Below are 12104 nucleotides of genomic sequence, written 5' to 3'. Positions count from 1 at the left end.
AACCTGGTCTCAGGAGCAAGTTCCAGGACAACCAGGGCAACACTGAGAAAGCCGGTCTTGAAAAATCATCAAAAACAAAAACTAAGGTCTTCAAGTTTTCACAAACAGCACTTTTATTCGCTAAGCCATCTCACCAGCCCTCATATGAAGAATTTTATTAGCGACTACCTACATGACTATTATACATTTAGTTTGTGATGAAATCATTTGAATGAGTAAAGTTCAGTAGCACAAATTTATTGTCTCCAGTGTTCAAATACTACATGAGATTCTTGGGATTCAGCGAAGAAAAAAAAAATAGACAGTCTTTTGACCTAAATTCTAGTGGTGACAGTCAGTCAACAAAGAAATAGTAGTAAATAAAGCAAGAAAGGAGTAGTGATAATGGATGGGAGAAGCAGGAGGATGTGCTACAGTGGGACTTGGGAGCTGAGGGCAGATTATTTGGGTAGTTAGGCAAGGGGGTTTGTTTTGGGCTGTGCTCAGCAGGGAAACAAATGCAAACAGAGCCTAGCAGGCCCTGTGAGAAAGAAACAGACAGAGGTGGCCCTAGATCAGTATGGGGAGGGACGTTGAAAAATATGTGTAGGATCTACCTTACTTGTAAGGCTAGATAGAATTTCCCTTCTCTTGATTTGGGATTTTTTTTTTATACCTGTGACTTGAGGGAGTGGCTTGAAGTAATATTACTTCTGAGTTTTGCATTCAGTTCATCATAACTCCATTCCTGGTGTGTAGCACGAATTCTAATCGGACTTAATAAATAAAACCTGAGTCAGATATTAGGGGGTGGTGAAAGCTAAGAGATCACAGAAGCAGTGCAGCCAGCCACTAGAGAGACCTTTTACAAAGACTACCAATACTCAGATGGAGGGATGATCGCGTCCTCAGACTGCATTGAGTTCCTGTCTCCTCCCACCTTATATTCCTCTCTCTGACTAGCCAGGTCACTCCTGTCTCCACTACCCAAGTGCCGGGATCACCTTTGTGGGAACTCTGTTTCTCTTCTAGACAGAGTCAATCTCCTGTAGCCCAGGGTGGCCTTGAACTAACAGATCCCAGTGTCTGTCTCCCTAGTTCTGGGATTAAAGGCACACACCATCACTCCCTGGCTTCTAGTGGTTTAGCTCTGCACTCTGATCTTCAGGCAAGCTTTATTTCTTAAAACACAAACAAAATATCACTACACTGGTCTTCATATTTTACATGCAAAATGTGTAAGTGATTTTGAATGATCCAGTTTGTGCTGGTCAAGCAGTTTACTAGAGAATAAGAAAAAAGAAGATAGTCTGTAACTGAGACCATCTAAAAACCTGAAGTGTAACACCAGGTTGCCGGAGGTAGACTCTCATGCTTTAGAAGCTCTCCTAAGATTTCGACCACAGTGGGTTGGAATTCCTCCAAATCTTAGGAGTTAATCCAGGCCCCATGGCAGTTTTTTGGATAGAGAACCTGTGTATGGGGCTGTGAACCATTTGAATCCTTTAACTTCAAACGGTGAAATTTTGGATAGGCCAGGGTTAGAGTTCTGCTACTGACTGAACATTTGTGGATCAATAAAATGTATGCATTTTTGTGTTTCCAATGGACTCACTATGAGTCACTTGGAAATTTCACAAAATACATAAACTTGGAACTGTATTACAGAATAATAGGGAGATTGTCTAGAAACGAAAAACAGAATGACTGTAGAGGTTATTTTAAAGTAAACAGAGAAAAATGCTTGAGAAGGTGTCTTTGGAATCTCCTAAGGCCTTTAGAGAACATCTAAAGAGAATGTTGATTTTAAAAATTAGGAAATTAAAATATTGGTTGAGAAAGTAATGGGACAAAGCAACCTGAATGGGAGAGGAAGTATTCCCCTCAAATTTAAGATATTCCTAAGTAAATTAATTCCATGTCTTAAAAATCTAAACCCTAAACACAGAGTTCATATTTTCCCCCAGCATTGACTGTAGGAAGCAATAGGAATTATTGAAAAGATGTAATTTCAAATCACACTGTGTGTCAATTAGCCTATGCCTAAATAACAAACCTCTTAACATTAGATGTGATAAATGTAACTAATCACTGACAGGACTGTGTGGAGAGTTAAGTCCTAAACTGTGCATGCGCAATGCTTATAGGTCACCTTTGAATTACATGTGAATGCATATATATAATGACTTTAGACATATCAGGAATGTTAGACCATATTATAATCACAAGAGAAATTATAAACGGCCTTTAGGAACAAGGGTAACGTAAACACAAACTCCAAAATCGGGTTGCTTGGCCAGGCTCTAGGACAATTCCTCAAAAGCTCAATGGCATACTGCGGTGTATTTACTTTCTGTGCCGCAGCAGCGACAGCAGCAGCAGCTACCGCTAATCTGCAACCTAAGAACTGCGACCAGGTGGTTCCCATGCCCTTCTTCAGGTTCCTATAGGTGCTGCAGGGGCGCTAGGCGACTGACGAGGGAGGGGCGTCAGGCCTGGAGCCCCGCCCACCAGTCCCGCCCCGGCAGACCCCGCCCCCTCGAGGCGGGCTTCGCCGCCAGCCCCGCCCCGGTGTCGTCGCCTCCGCGGGGCTGAGGGTGACGTGAGGAGGAGAGAGCGGTGAGCCTCTGCCTCCCGCGGGTGCAGCCGGGCCAACGGTCCCCACAGCCCCGGAGCCTGACGTGCGGCGAAGCGCAGCGCCGAGCTCCTCGGCCAGCGGCCCCCTCACTCCCTCCCAGGCCGGGCCGCCCCCTGCGCGGCCCCCGCGGCTCCTGGCACGGCCCCGCGCACCGCTGCCGCCCTGGCGCGCTCCACTCTGTCGTCCCCGGACGGGCGCGGACCAGCTCGACCGGGGCGTCGGCGGCTGGGCAGAGGTCGCTGGCCCCGGGGTCGCGCCGGTGCGGCCACCAACCTGGGGCTGTCCGTGGAGGGCGAGTGCTGGTTCCGGGGCGAGGCGACGCCCTTCGGGGCCAACGGGCCGCATGCAGATGTGGCCCTGGGAACGACTCACCCGTTTTCCAGCTCTGGGGCGGGGCTGGGGTCGGGGTCGGCGCCCACGAGGGCCCAACCTCCGTCTCCTGGCCTACCCCCGTCGTGGGCCGCGATGATGGCGGCCCTGTACCCGAGCACGGACCTCTCGGGAGTCTCCTCCTCCTCCCTGCCTTCCTCCCCATCCTCCTCGTCGCCCAACGAAGTGATGGCGCTGAAGGATGTGCGGGAGGTGAAGGAGGAGAACACCTTGAATGAGAAGCTTTTCTTGCTGGCGTGCGACAAGGGTGAGAGCTAGGCCCCTTTCTCCGCCTCTGGACACCCTAAGACTCACTCCCTGGGTCCTGCCAGTGCCGCCTCAACTTACTCCCGGCACTCCCGCTTTTTCTTGCGCCCAGCGGCTAGTCCCTACCCGTGAGACCCGCAGGACTTCTGCCTGGTTGAGCAGGAGCCAGCAGCAGGCAGGAAGGGCCGGGGCGGTGGACTCCTGCAGGTGGGATGTTTGGTGGCTAGTTGGGTGCCCTGATCCCAAAGTTGCCCCACTGCTGCCACTGACAAACTCCAGGTTGGAGTCCTATCTTTGGGAGCCAGAGGCTAGTTTTGGACCTTCTAAGTCGAAAATTCTTTTTATTTCCCTTACGATTTCTCCAATTCATGGGCTGTCACCTTGCAATTTTGTTTTGTTTTTTAATCTAAAGACTTCTGTTTAGCATCAGCTGCCAGTGCCTGCTGCAGTTGAGTGGAATTAGGTATTCTATTATCCTAAGCAGAAATAATATGAAATCAGGACGAGACAGGAAAAATCCGGCCCTACTTTCCAAAGCTTTCCCTAAACTTATGGAACCCCCTTTGAGTTTTGGTATTTAAAAAAAAATAGGGAGAAAGGTTTATTGCTTCAGAGAGTTGGTGGAAGGCAAAGGAAATGAAAAATAAGTATAGGCAAAATATGTGCAGTATACTGTTTTTGAATCTAGAAACTGATCACTTTATGGGCATGCTTTCGAGTGATGCGTTGTAATGCAGGAGTGGGAACTTGATTGCTCTCAGACTACATTTGGCTGCTAACTGGAAAAAAAAAAGTCCTAAAACATTGTCATGCCTCAATTCAGCAGTGTGTTGTGCAAAGGCTGTGTTCTTTTAGGAAAACCTTGTTAGAACCATGCAGACTTCCGAAACCTAATTTTAGAGGCCACCTTACACTGTGGTAAAGTTAGTTACAGAAGTTTTTGGTTTTGTTTACATATGTTTGCTCAAGTCAACAACAGTCTCCCTAATCTTTTAAAGCTTTTGAAATAGTTTTTCATTCTTTATACAACTACACTTGATCTTAGCAAGGCAAAAAGCAATTATTTATGCTTTTTTGAAAGCACATTGACATGTAAACAAAGTCCCCTTATATCTGTTGCCAACTCACTTTTATGTTTTATGGGTAATATTAAATAAATAAGCATTTTCTTAAAGTCTACCATAGGCATCTTTGACTACTCTTAGAAATATAAAGAAATACAAAATGTATGTCTGTAATGTCACAAAATTGTCATCTGTAGATTATATAAATTACTTAATTTTTCCCCAAGTGCTTTGCCTGAGTTGTTTCCCTCAAAAATTATCTAAAAGGAGAAAGGAAATGATGGTGTTGTACTACAGCAGTCAAGAACCACTACTTTTATTCTAGTGAACTGTGTGATTACTTAACGTATGTTAGGAAAGGGAATTTGATATTCTTGTCAAACTGAGAACAGAAAAGTGTTGTAATGGCATATGATTGGAGCAGGTACTTTTGTGATAAATATATTTAGAATGGTTGCGTGAGAGTTCTCAAAAGGAGTTTTAATTATAAAAGTTTTATAAACTGCCCATAGTACTAGTTGAAACAATTTGAGATATCTATATCTGTCTATCTATCTATGGAAACTGGCATCTAATACAGACATGCATATTTATAACATCATTAAAAGCCTTGGAGATATGCAGAAGTAGTACAGGGGTTAATGTGCTATGATGAAGAAACTGCATATTTCTTGCATAAAGTTTTGATTTGCATTTATTTTAAAAACGAGTTGAAGTTAGAGGAACATGTATTTTTGTTCATGTTCATAATCACTAATATTGTTAAAACATTTTAATGTCCAAATCAAATGTAAAAAAAGTGGAAAAATTCTTGAAATAGCTCTAACTCCCACTTTTACAGTGAAATCTTCATTAGCCTAAATGGCAAACGTTTACTAAAGTAGGGTGGAGTGGAGTGCTCATGCGTTTTGGAGACCATTTCATCTAATGCTCAGAGGGACTGGGGATATAGCTCAGCGGTAAAGCACTTGCCTAAGATAAACAAGGCCCTAGGTTCAATCACCAATACTGCTACTTTAATATATATATATATATAATATATAATATATGCATATTCCATGTAATGGAATCCTCACAACTCCATGTATTAGATCTGTTGTTTGTATATGTATATATATATACATATATGTATATATATGTCAAGCCACTAGTATGTTTTATTGATCTGATTATAGTTGAAGGTTTTAAAATAATTTATGTTAGAAAAGACATCCATATGTGGATGTACTAGTTGGAAATTAACTCTTATCTGTATGGATAGTTTATAAACTTTGTTTTTTGTGTAAATGTAAAAAACAAGCATGAGATCCTTAATAGGGTCAGAAAAATCAACTAGTTACATTTAACAATCCTTTCTACATGAATGAACTGTTTGTAGTATAGTCTTCTAGAACTAGCTCTTGTAGACCAGGCTGGCCTCGAACTCAAAGAGATCCGCCTGCCTCTGCCTCCTGAGTGCTGGGATTAAAGGTGTGTGCCACCACCGCCTGGCAAGGCTAGAGATTCTTAAAAGAAAATTTGCAACAGTGTGGTGGTTGTATGTATTCTCGTGGATGAATGGCGGTTTAAAATAAACAGTGTACAGAGTAAGGAGAAAACAAAAATAGGGAAGAGAGAGATTTTATGGTTTGGAATAACCAGCTTTTATGTAAATTAGTTCAGTCAATCTATGCAATTGCGTATCTAAGTATTAGTCAATTAGTAATGGTTCTTGTGGATCATCAAAATAGATCAATCATCTCAAAGCTAACTCTTGGTTCTTTTTTGTATTAAAAATAATAAGGAAAATTGGATTGAAATTTTCTGTACTATTGATGTACAGCAGAGTTTTATATAAACCTATCAAATTTATGTAAACCTACCAAGTTTTTTTAGCACCAATTTACATCTTCACCTGTGTTCTATGAGATGTATTCTTGCCAGTATTCAATATGAGAGTGCTTCTAAGCTTCACCAATGTCTATATTGAAGAAAGCTATTTTTTATTGTTTTTAATTGAACTACACATTTTTCTCTGCTTCCCTCCCTTCCTCCCCCTCTCCATCTACCCTCTTCTGTGACCCCCAAACTCCCAATTTACTCAAAAGATCTTTTCTTTTTCTCCTTCCTATGTAGATCCATGTATGTCTCTCTTAGGGTCCTCTTTGTTGTCTAGGTTGTCTGGGGTTGTGGACTGTAGGTTGGGTTTTTTTTACGTCTAGTAGTCACTTATGAGTGAGTACATATTATATTTGTCTTTCCTCACTCAATATTTTTTTTCTAGATCCGTCCATTTGCATACAAATTTCAAGATGTCATTTTTTACCACTGAGTAGTAGTACTCCATTGTGTAAATCTACCACATTTTCTTTATCCATTCTTTGGTTGAGGGGCATCTAGATTGTTTCCAGGTTCTGGCTATTACAAATAATGCTGTTATGAACATAGTTGAGCATGTGTCCTTGTGGTATGACTGGGCATCCTTTGGGTATGTACCCAACAGTGGTATTGCTGGATCTTGAGGTATATCGTACAGCTACTTTGGAAATCAGTATGGCGTTTTCTCAGAAAATTAGGAAACAATCTACCTCAAGACCCAAATAAAATTCTTACAAAGTATATATGTGAATTTTTTGTAGACAGAGAGGCTTTAATTTAAGCTAACTGAACAAGAGCTGCCAGTAAATGTTTTGTATCATTGATGTTAAGTAGAAAAACATGATGCCATGTTTTTCTTATTGAGAGTTAGTGTGGTAATTAGCCTGTTTGTTTGTGGGAGCCTCTGATCTCCCTAAGGCCTCTTGCCTGCTGAAAGGGTAAGTAAAGTTTTAGGAAGCACCTAAACTTAAGTATGTCTTTATTTTTTCTCATTTAAAGTGTTAAGTAGACGATGCTTTAAAGCATATGTGTGCATGTAAGCCTTTTGTTTGTTGATATCATTAATTAGTGCTTATGCCGAATAGGGAAGAATGAATATTTACTCTCTGCCAGTGCTGCATGTGGAGTACTAGCAGAAGATTTGTATTTCATTAGCAGTCCCTTCTGAACATTTCACTGTGGAGTTAGAGAGGGGGGGGAGGGCAGAATTTCACCCCTGGAGTCATCCTAGTTTGTGTTCCATCACTGTTGTGGTAGGCTTGCTATGTTATAAGGAAGGATACTTTAAGTTTCTATAGAAGCTCTGTGTACCTCGAGGCTCAGGAAGCTTTCAAAATGCGCAGCATTTCCTTGAGAATCGTGCCACTGTTGTTAATACTTACTTAAGATGTTTATATGTACTTTCTGTTTTGGAAGAGGTTTGAAGGGTGTAAGGTTAGAGAGAAGAGTGGTTTGGATGATTTAATGCAGATTCCTGAGTATTGCGGAGTTTTGTGTTGTTAGGCAGCACCTAATATGTACACTGGGACTGGAGAGATGGCCCAACTGTTAAGAGCACTGACTGCTCTTCTAGAGGTTCTGAGTTCAATTCCCAGTAACCACATAACCATCTTTAGTGAGATCTTGTGCCCTCTTGTGGCCTGAAGGCACACATGCAGGTAGAATAATGTATACATAATAAATAAAAATCTTTTTTTTTTAAAAAAAAAACTGATATGTACAATGAGGAAAATAATTTGCAGAAAGGAGGGATGATAAGAGTATAATTAGCATCAGGAATATTGGGGTTGTTACAGGCATTCTAAACAGCTCGTGAAGTATCACTAGTTACAGATCATATGCATTCTGTACAGGGAATCTTCGTAAGTCAACAAAGCTGTGGAATGTACAAGTGTAGCCATAGGGAGTGGTTCTCAGTGACTTTAATGATTGGTGCCTGAGCAGCTAGCTGCCTTACTGGCCTGTGTAGTGATCTCATGGTGCGTTTCTTTTTCCTATTTTTAATTTTCTGCTCTTTGCCATGCTACCAAAATATATACATGAAGTTCTTAATTGTGTTAAGGAATTGGACAAAAAGCTGTTATTAGTGAGTTACTGACTACATCAATATTCTTTAGGAGTTTTTCTATTATAAAGATGTTTTCTTGTGCAGAAGTAAGGAACAGTAGGGTAAAAAGATGTTATAATTGTGTATATAATAGATCTGAGCAAATGTTCAGTTTATCTTAAATGGCCCATATGACATTTGGAAGATAGGCTATTCCTAGTACAGAGCACTCTCTCCTGGGAAGTTGAAAACAAACTATCCAAGTGAAACCTCAGTGTATTATGAGGCTGAAAGATTAAATTTGAATGCACCAGCTCTGTTGTAATCGGAGATTCTCTTGCCCCATTAGAGTATTATAAATGTCTTCTTCAGACTAATTCCATCAAAGTTAATGATGTTAAGAAGTCTAAGACTAGGAATAATAGTTTAATATAGGTAATGAAAAATCCAAATACTATTTAGAAGCAATAAATGATAACATTAAAATCCGGAGTGAATGATTAGGACTAAAAGATTCCAGTACCATATCAATTATTTATGAGTTCAGTAGAATTTCTTTGGGTTCCAAAGCTTTTTCCTCTTAGTCTGTTTTAAATATTAATTGGGATTTTTTTTTCTTTTGAGACAGAATTTCTCTGTGTAGCCCTGGCTGCTCTGAAACTTGCTCTGTAGACCAGACTGGCCTCAAATTCAGAGATCTTGCCTTTGCCTCCGTCCGCTGAGATTAAAGGCATGTACCACCACTGCCTGCCTTAATTAGGAATATTTTAAGTAAAATGTTATAATTTCAGGTCCAACGGTTTTTGTAGAAAGTTTGGTTTGAAAAGATTTGTAAATTTTTGACACAAAGTTTCTCACACTTTACAACTAGCTTCAAGTTCTGTTTGGTTAATATAAAGTTTAAAAACTGGTCAACGTTTTTGGTGGAGTTGGAGGAGCTGGGATTTTCAGACAAAATCTTAGTCTCTAGTCCAGTTTGTCCTGGAATTTGCTGTGTAAGTAGCCTAGGCTGGCCTCAGCTTGCAACTTCTGTCTCTCGGGTTCTGCAGTTATAGGCGCGAGCCCCCACATGTGATAAAACTGACCAGCATTAATGCTGTCATCAGTAATGATGAAATTTATCTTCATATGTTGGAAAGTCAGATGAGAAGCCAGAGAGAAAATAGAGAATCATCTTTATAAATAATATTGTACATTTCTCTACTCTACATCTCTCAACATTTATAACAGTTGAGCAGAGTAAATTTATTGTTGAGGGTCTATGGGATCACCTTGAAATTTTTTTATACTATTTATTTGATGGCCCAGTTTCCAGTGGGCTTCCTAGAATTCAGTAAACACCGTGTCCGTTGAGAATGTTAAAAAAATCATAAGATTGATATGCTTTGAATTTTACAGAATAGACTGACAAGGTAGGGCCAGACCATGGGTGACCAACTGATTCATAAGCTAAGTCCAACTCTTTTTCTAAAGTCTGTGAGTTCAGACTGGCCTTTACATTTTATATTTCAGATACTTAAAAATATTTCAAATTAAAAGAATGGTATTTTTAAAACATAAAAATTCTGTAAAATTCAAAAAGCTGTATTGGGGCACATCCTCAGTTGTTTTGTGTGGTTTGTGCCTGCTTTGGTGCAGACGCGACTGGGTAATTGTGACTGAGTTGTCATGTCTACAAAACATAGCATATTTTATTGCCTGGCCCCTTTTCAGAACAATTTTGTTGACCCCCTGTGTCAAAATGTAAAGCATTGTATGAGTAATAATACAGAAAAGAGCTCATTGTGAACTGAATCCAAGTTCATTTTGTACAGAGGCAGTTAGTTTAAAGGGTTAGAGAGGAGTGAATGGGGGTTCCATAGAGTCAGGGAATGGAAAAATTATGAAACAGCAGGGGAAAATGTACAAAAAGTGGATGGTTTTGAAAAAGTGGGTGGATTTATGAGAAACCAGTGTGGATTTGTTACTTGTCACTAAAGGTGGTTAAATGGCTGTCTTTTCATGTGGACCAGGAAATGGGTTCTATCTTCAATGTTCAAATGAACCAACAGCCATGACTTTCCTCAGGTGTGTATTTGCAGAGGATCATGCTAGTGATGCATTGTGGAGCATCGTAGGCTAAAGGAAATGTTTTGGCCAAGTCTTATGGGCTATGGAAGCTTCATATGGGAAAAAAGGGACCATTAGCTTGCTTAGGATTTAGTCCAAGAGAAAATCTTCAGTGGTTCTATCAGTTAGGAGGTTGTTTCACTGTCCAAAAGGATTGATAATAGTTTGGATGAGGTTAGCTGTGTTCACAGGGACAGGTGAATGAATGTGGGAGGTGCTTAGAAGTCGCACTGAGATGACTTGCTGTTGCATTGGTGCACCACCTATGGAGTAGACTGAAAAATACTTTGTTTTCTTTGTTGAACAAAGACAGCTAGGGACTGGAGGTGACAGATAAAGTGTGCCTGCTCTGCAGACATGAAGACTGAGTTTGGATCTCCAGCTTTCATGTAAAAAGCAGAGTGTATTGATATTAAGTCTGCAACCCTGAGCAAGCCTATCCCTGGAGCTTGGTGGTAGCCAGTCTAAGCCAGTCAGTGAACTTTGAGCTCAGGGAGAGATCCTGTCTGGGGCTGAGGGTGGGGATAGAGAGCAGTAGAGGAAGATACTCAACCCTCTAGCTTCCACATTCAATACACACACACACACACACACACACACACACACACACACACACACACAAAACAGACACAATTAAAAATAAATTTTAAAAAAGCTAACTATACCATCAAAAAAGTAAGCAAATTATATTGCTTTTCCCAAGGCAAGAGATATGACTTGAAACACCTTCACTATGAAAGGAAAACGTCATCTGGTATAGCAGGCATTTTGAGCATCTGGGCAGTTAGCCTGCTTCTTGTCTTGTTAAGTTTTCTAACCTCTTTTCACATATGCATCCATCCTCAAAGTTAATAACTCTTCTAGTCTTTATGGCATATCACTTGCAGATATAAACTTTAGTAGCTAGAGTGACGTTTAAGAAGTGGTGGCTGAAAATATTGCAAGATTAATGAAGCACAATGACCTTAGATGTGAAAAGTCTATTGAGTTCCAAGAAGGTGAATTTAAATGAGTGACCTCACCTAGATATACCAGGATAGCAAAGCGGAGGTTTATGGGTAGCGTTTTCTTAACCCTAGGCTTAAAAGCTGATTTGTCTGAAATAGTTTTAAATGTTATTTTTTGGCAATAGTGATGTCATTTGGCACAGCTCAAGACTAAGAACATTGCTTCTTCAGTGGAATTTAAATGTTAATTAGTGCTATGGGGAAATTATTTCATGACTAGTTTTTTATTTTTGAGACCTAAGGAGATGTATTATTAAGAAAACTATTATTCCATTTCTTTTTAAAACATAAGCAGGTATTTAAAATATTAGGAAGTCTGACATTTTCACAAATAAAATCTGTTACCTTAGCTGCAGTATTGTTTTTCTTATTCATTTAGTCTAATGTTTTCTCTCTGTGTACCATGAAAGTATTTCTTTTCTCTTTCCAGTTTCCACTCTGATTATTCTTTCCCTGTTTCTTACTCACAGACATCTAAGGAATAACTATGTAAAATCGTTTATCCATTTTGTATTTAAAAAGTAAGATGAAACAAGTATCCCCTTGCTTCCTTTTCTCTAATGAACATTTCCCTTTGGATTTTTATTTCTTTTTTTTTCCTGCACAGTCTCAGCAGGCAAATAAACTGCGCCTTTGGTGACAGTAATTCCCATTGTCCTCATATTCCTATTTTAAAATGTAATATTTTAAATTTATTTGTGTTTTTCTTCCTGTTTCCTTTCCCTACATCAGACAAAAATAAACGATCATGAATTATTAAAGATGAC

The 12104-nt window shown here is 40.0% G+C and overlaps 1 protein-coding gene across 1 annotated transcript in view; it reads left to right on the top strand.

Moving 5' to 3' along the window:
* The first annotated feature begins 2664 nt into the window (after window positions 1-2664).
* Trpc1 (transient receptor potential cation channel subfamily C member 1) overlaps window positions 2665-12104 on the top strand; it is a 54672-nt gene continuing 45232 nt past the window's right edge. The window contains exons 1-2 of the mRNA XM_013353570.2: window positions 2665-3254; window positions 8327-8328. Of these exons, the coding sequence (XP_013209024.1) occupies window positions 3083-3254; window positions 8327-8328 (174 nt within the window). The 5' untranslated portion in view covers window positions 2665-3082. The remainder of the gene's footprint in view (window positions 3255-8326; window positions 8329-12104) is intronic.

Source organism: Microtus ochrogaster, unplaced genomic scaffold, assembly GCF_000317375.1.
Source record: "Microtus ochrogaster isolate Prairie Vole_2 unplaced genomic scaffold, MicOch1.0 UNK12, whole genome shotgun sequence".
NCBI classification, from domain to species: domain Eukaryota; kingdom Metazoa; phylum Chordata; class Mammalia; order Rodentia; family Cricetidae; genus Microtus; species Microtus ochrogaster.
Note: the sequence above shows the minus strand (reverse complement) of the source record. Positions and strands in the feature narration are given on the sequence as shown.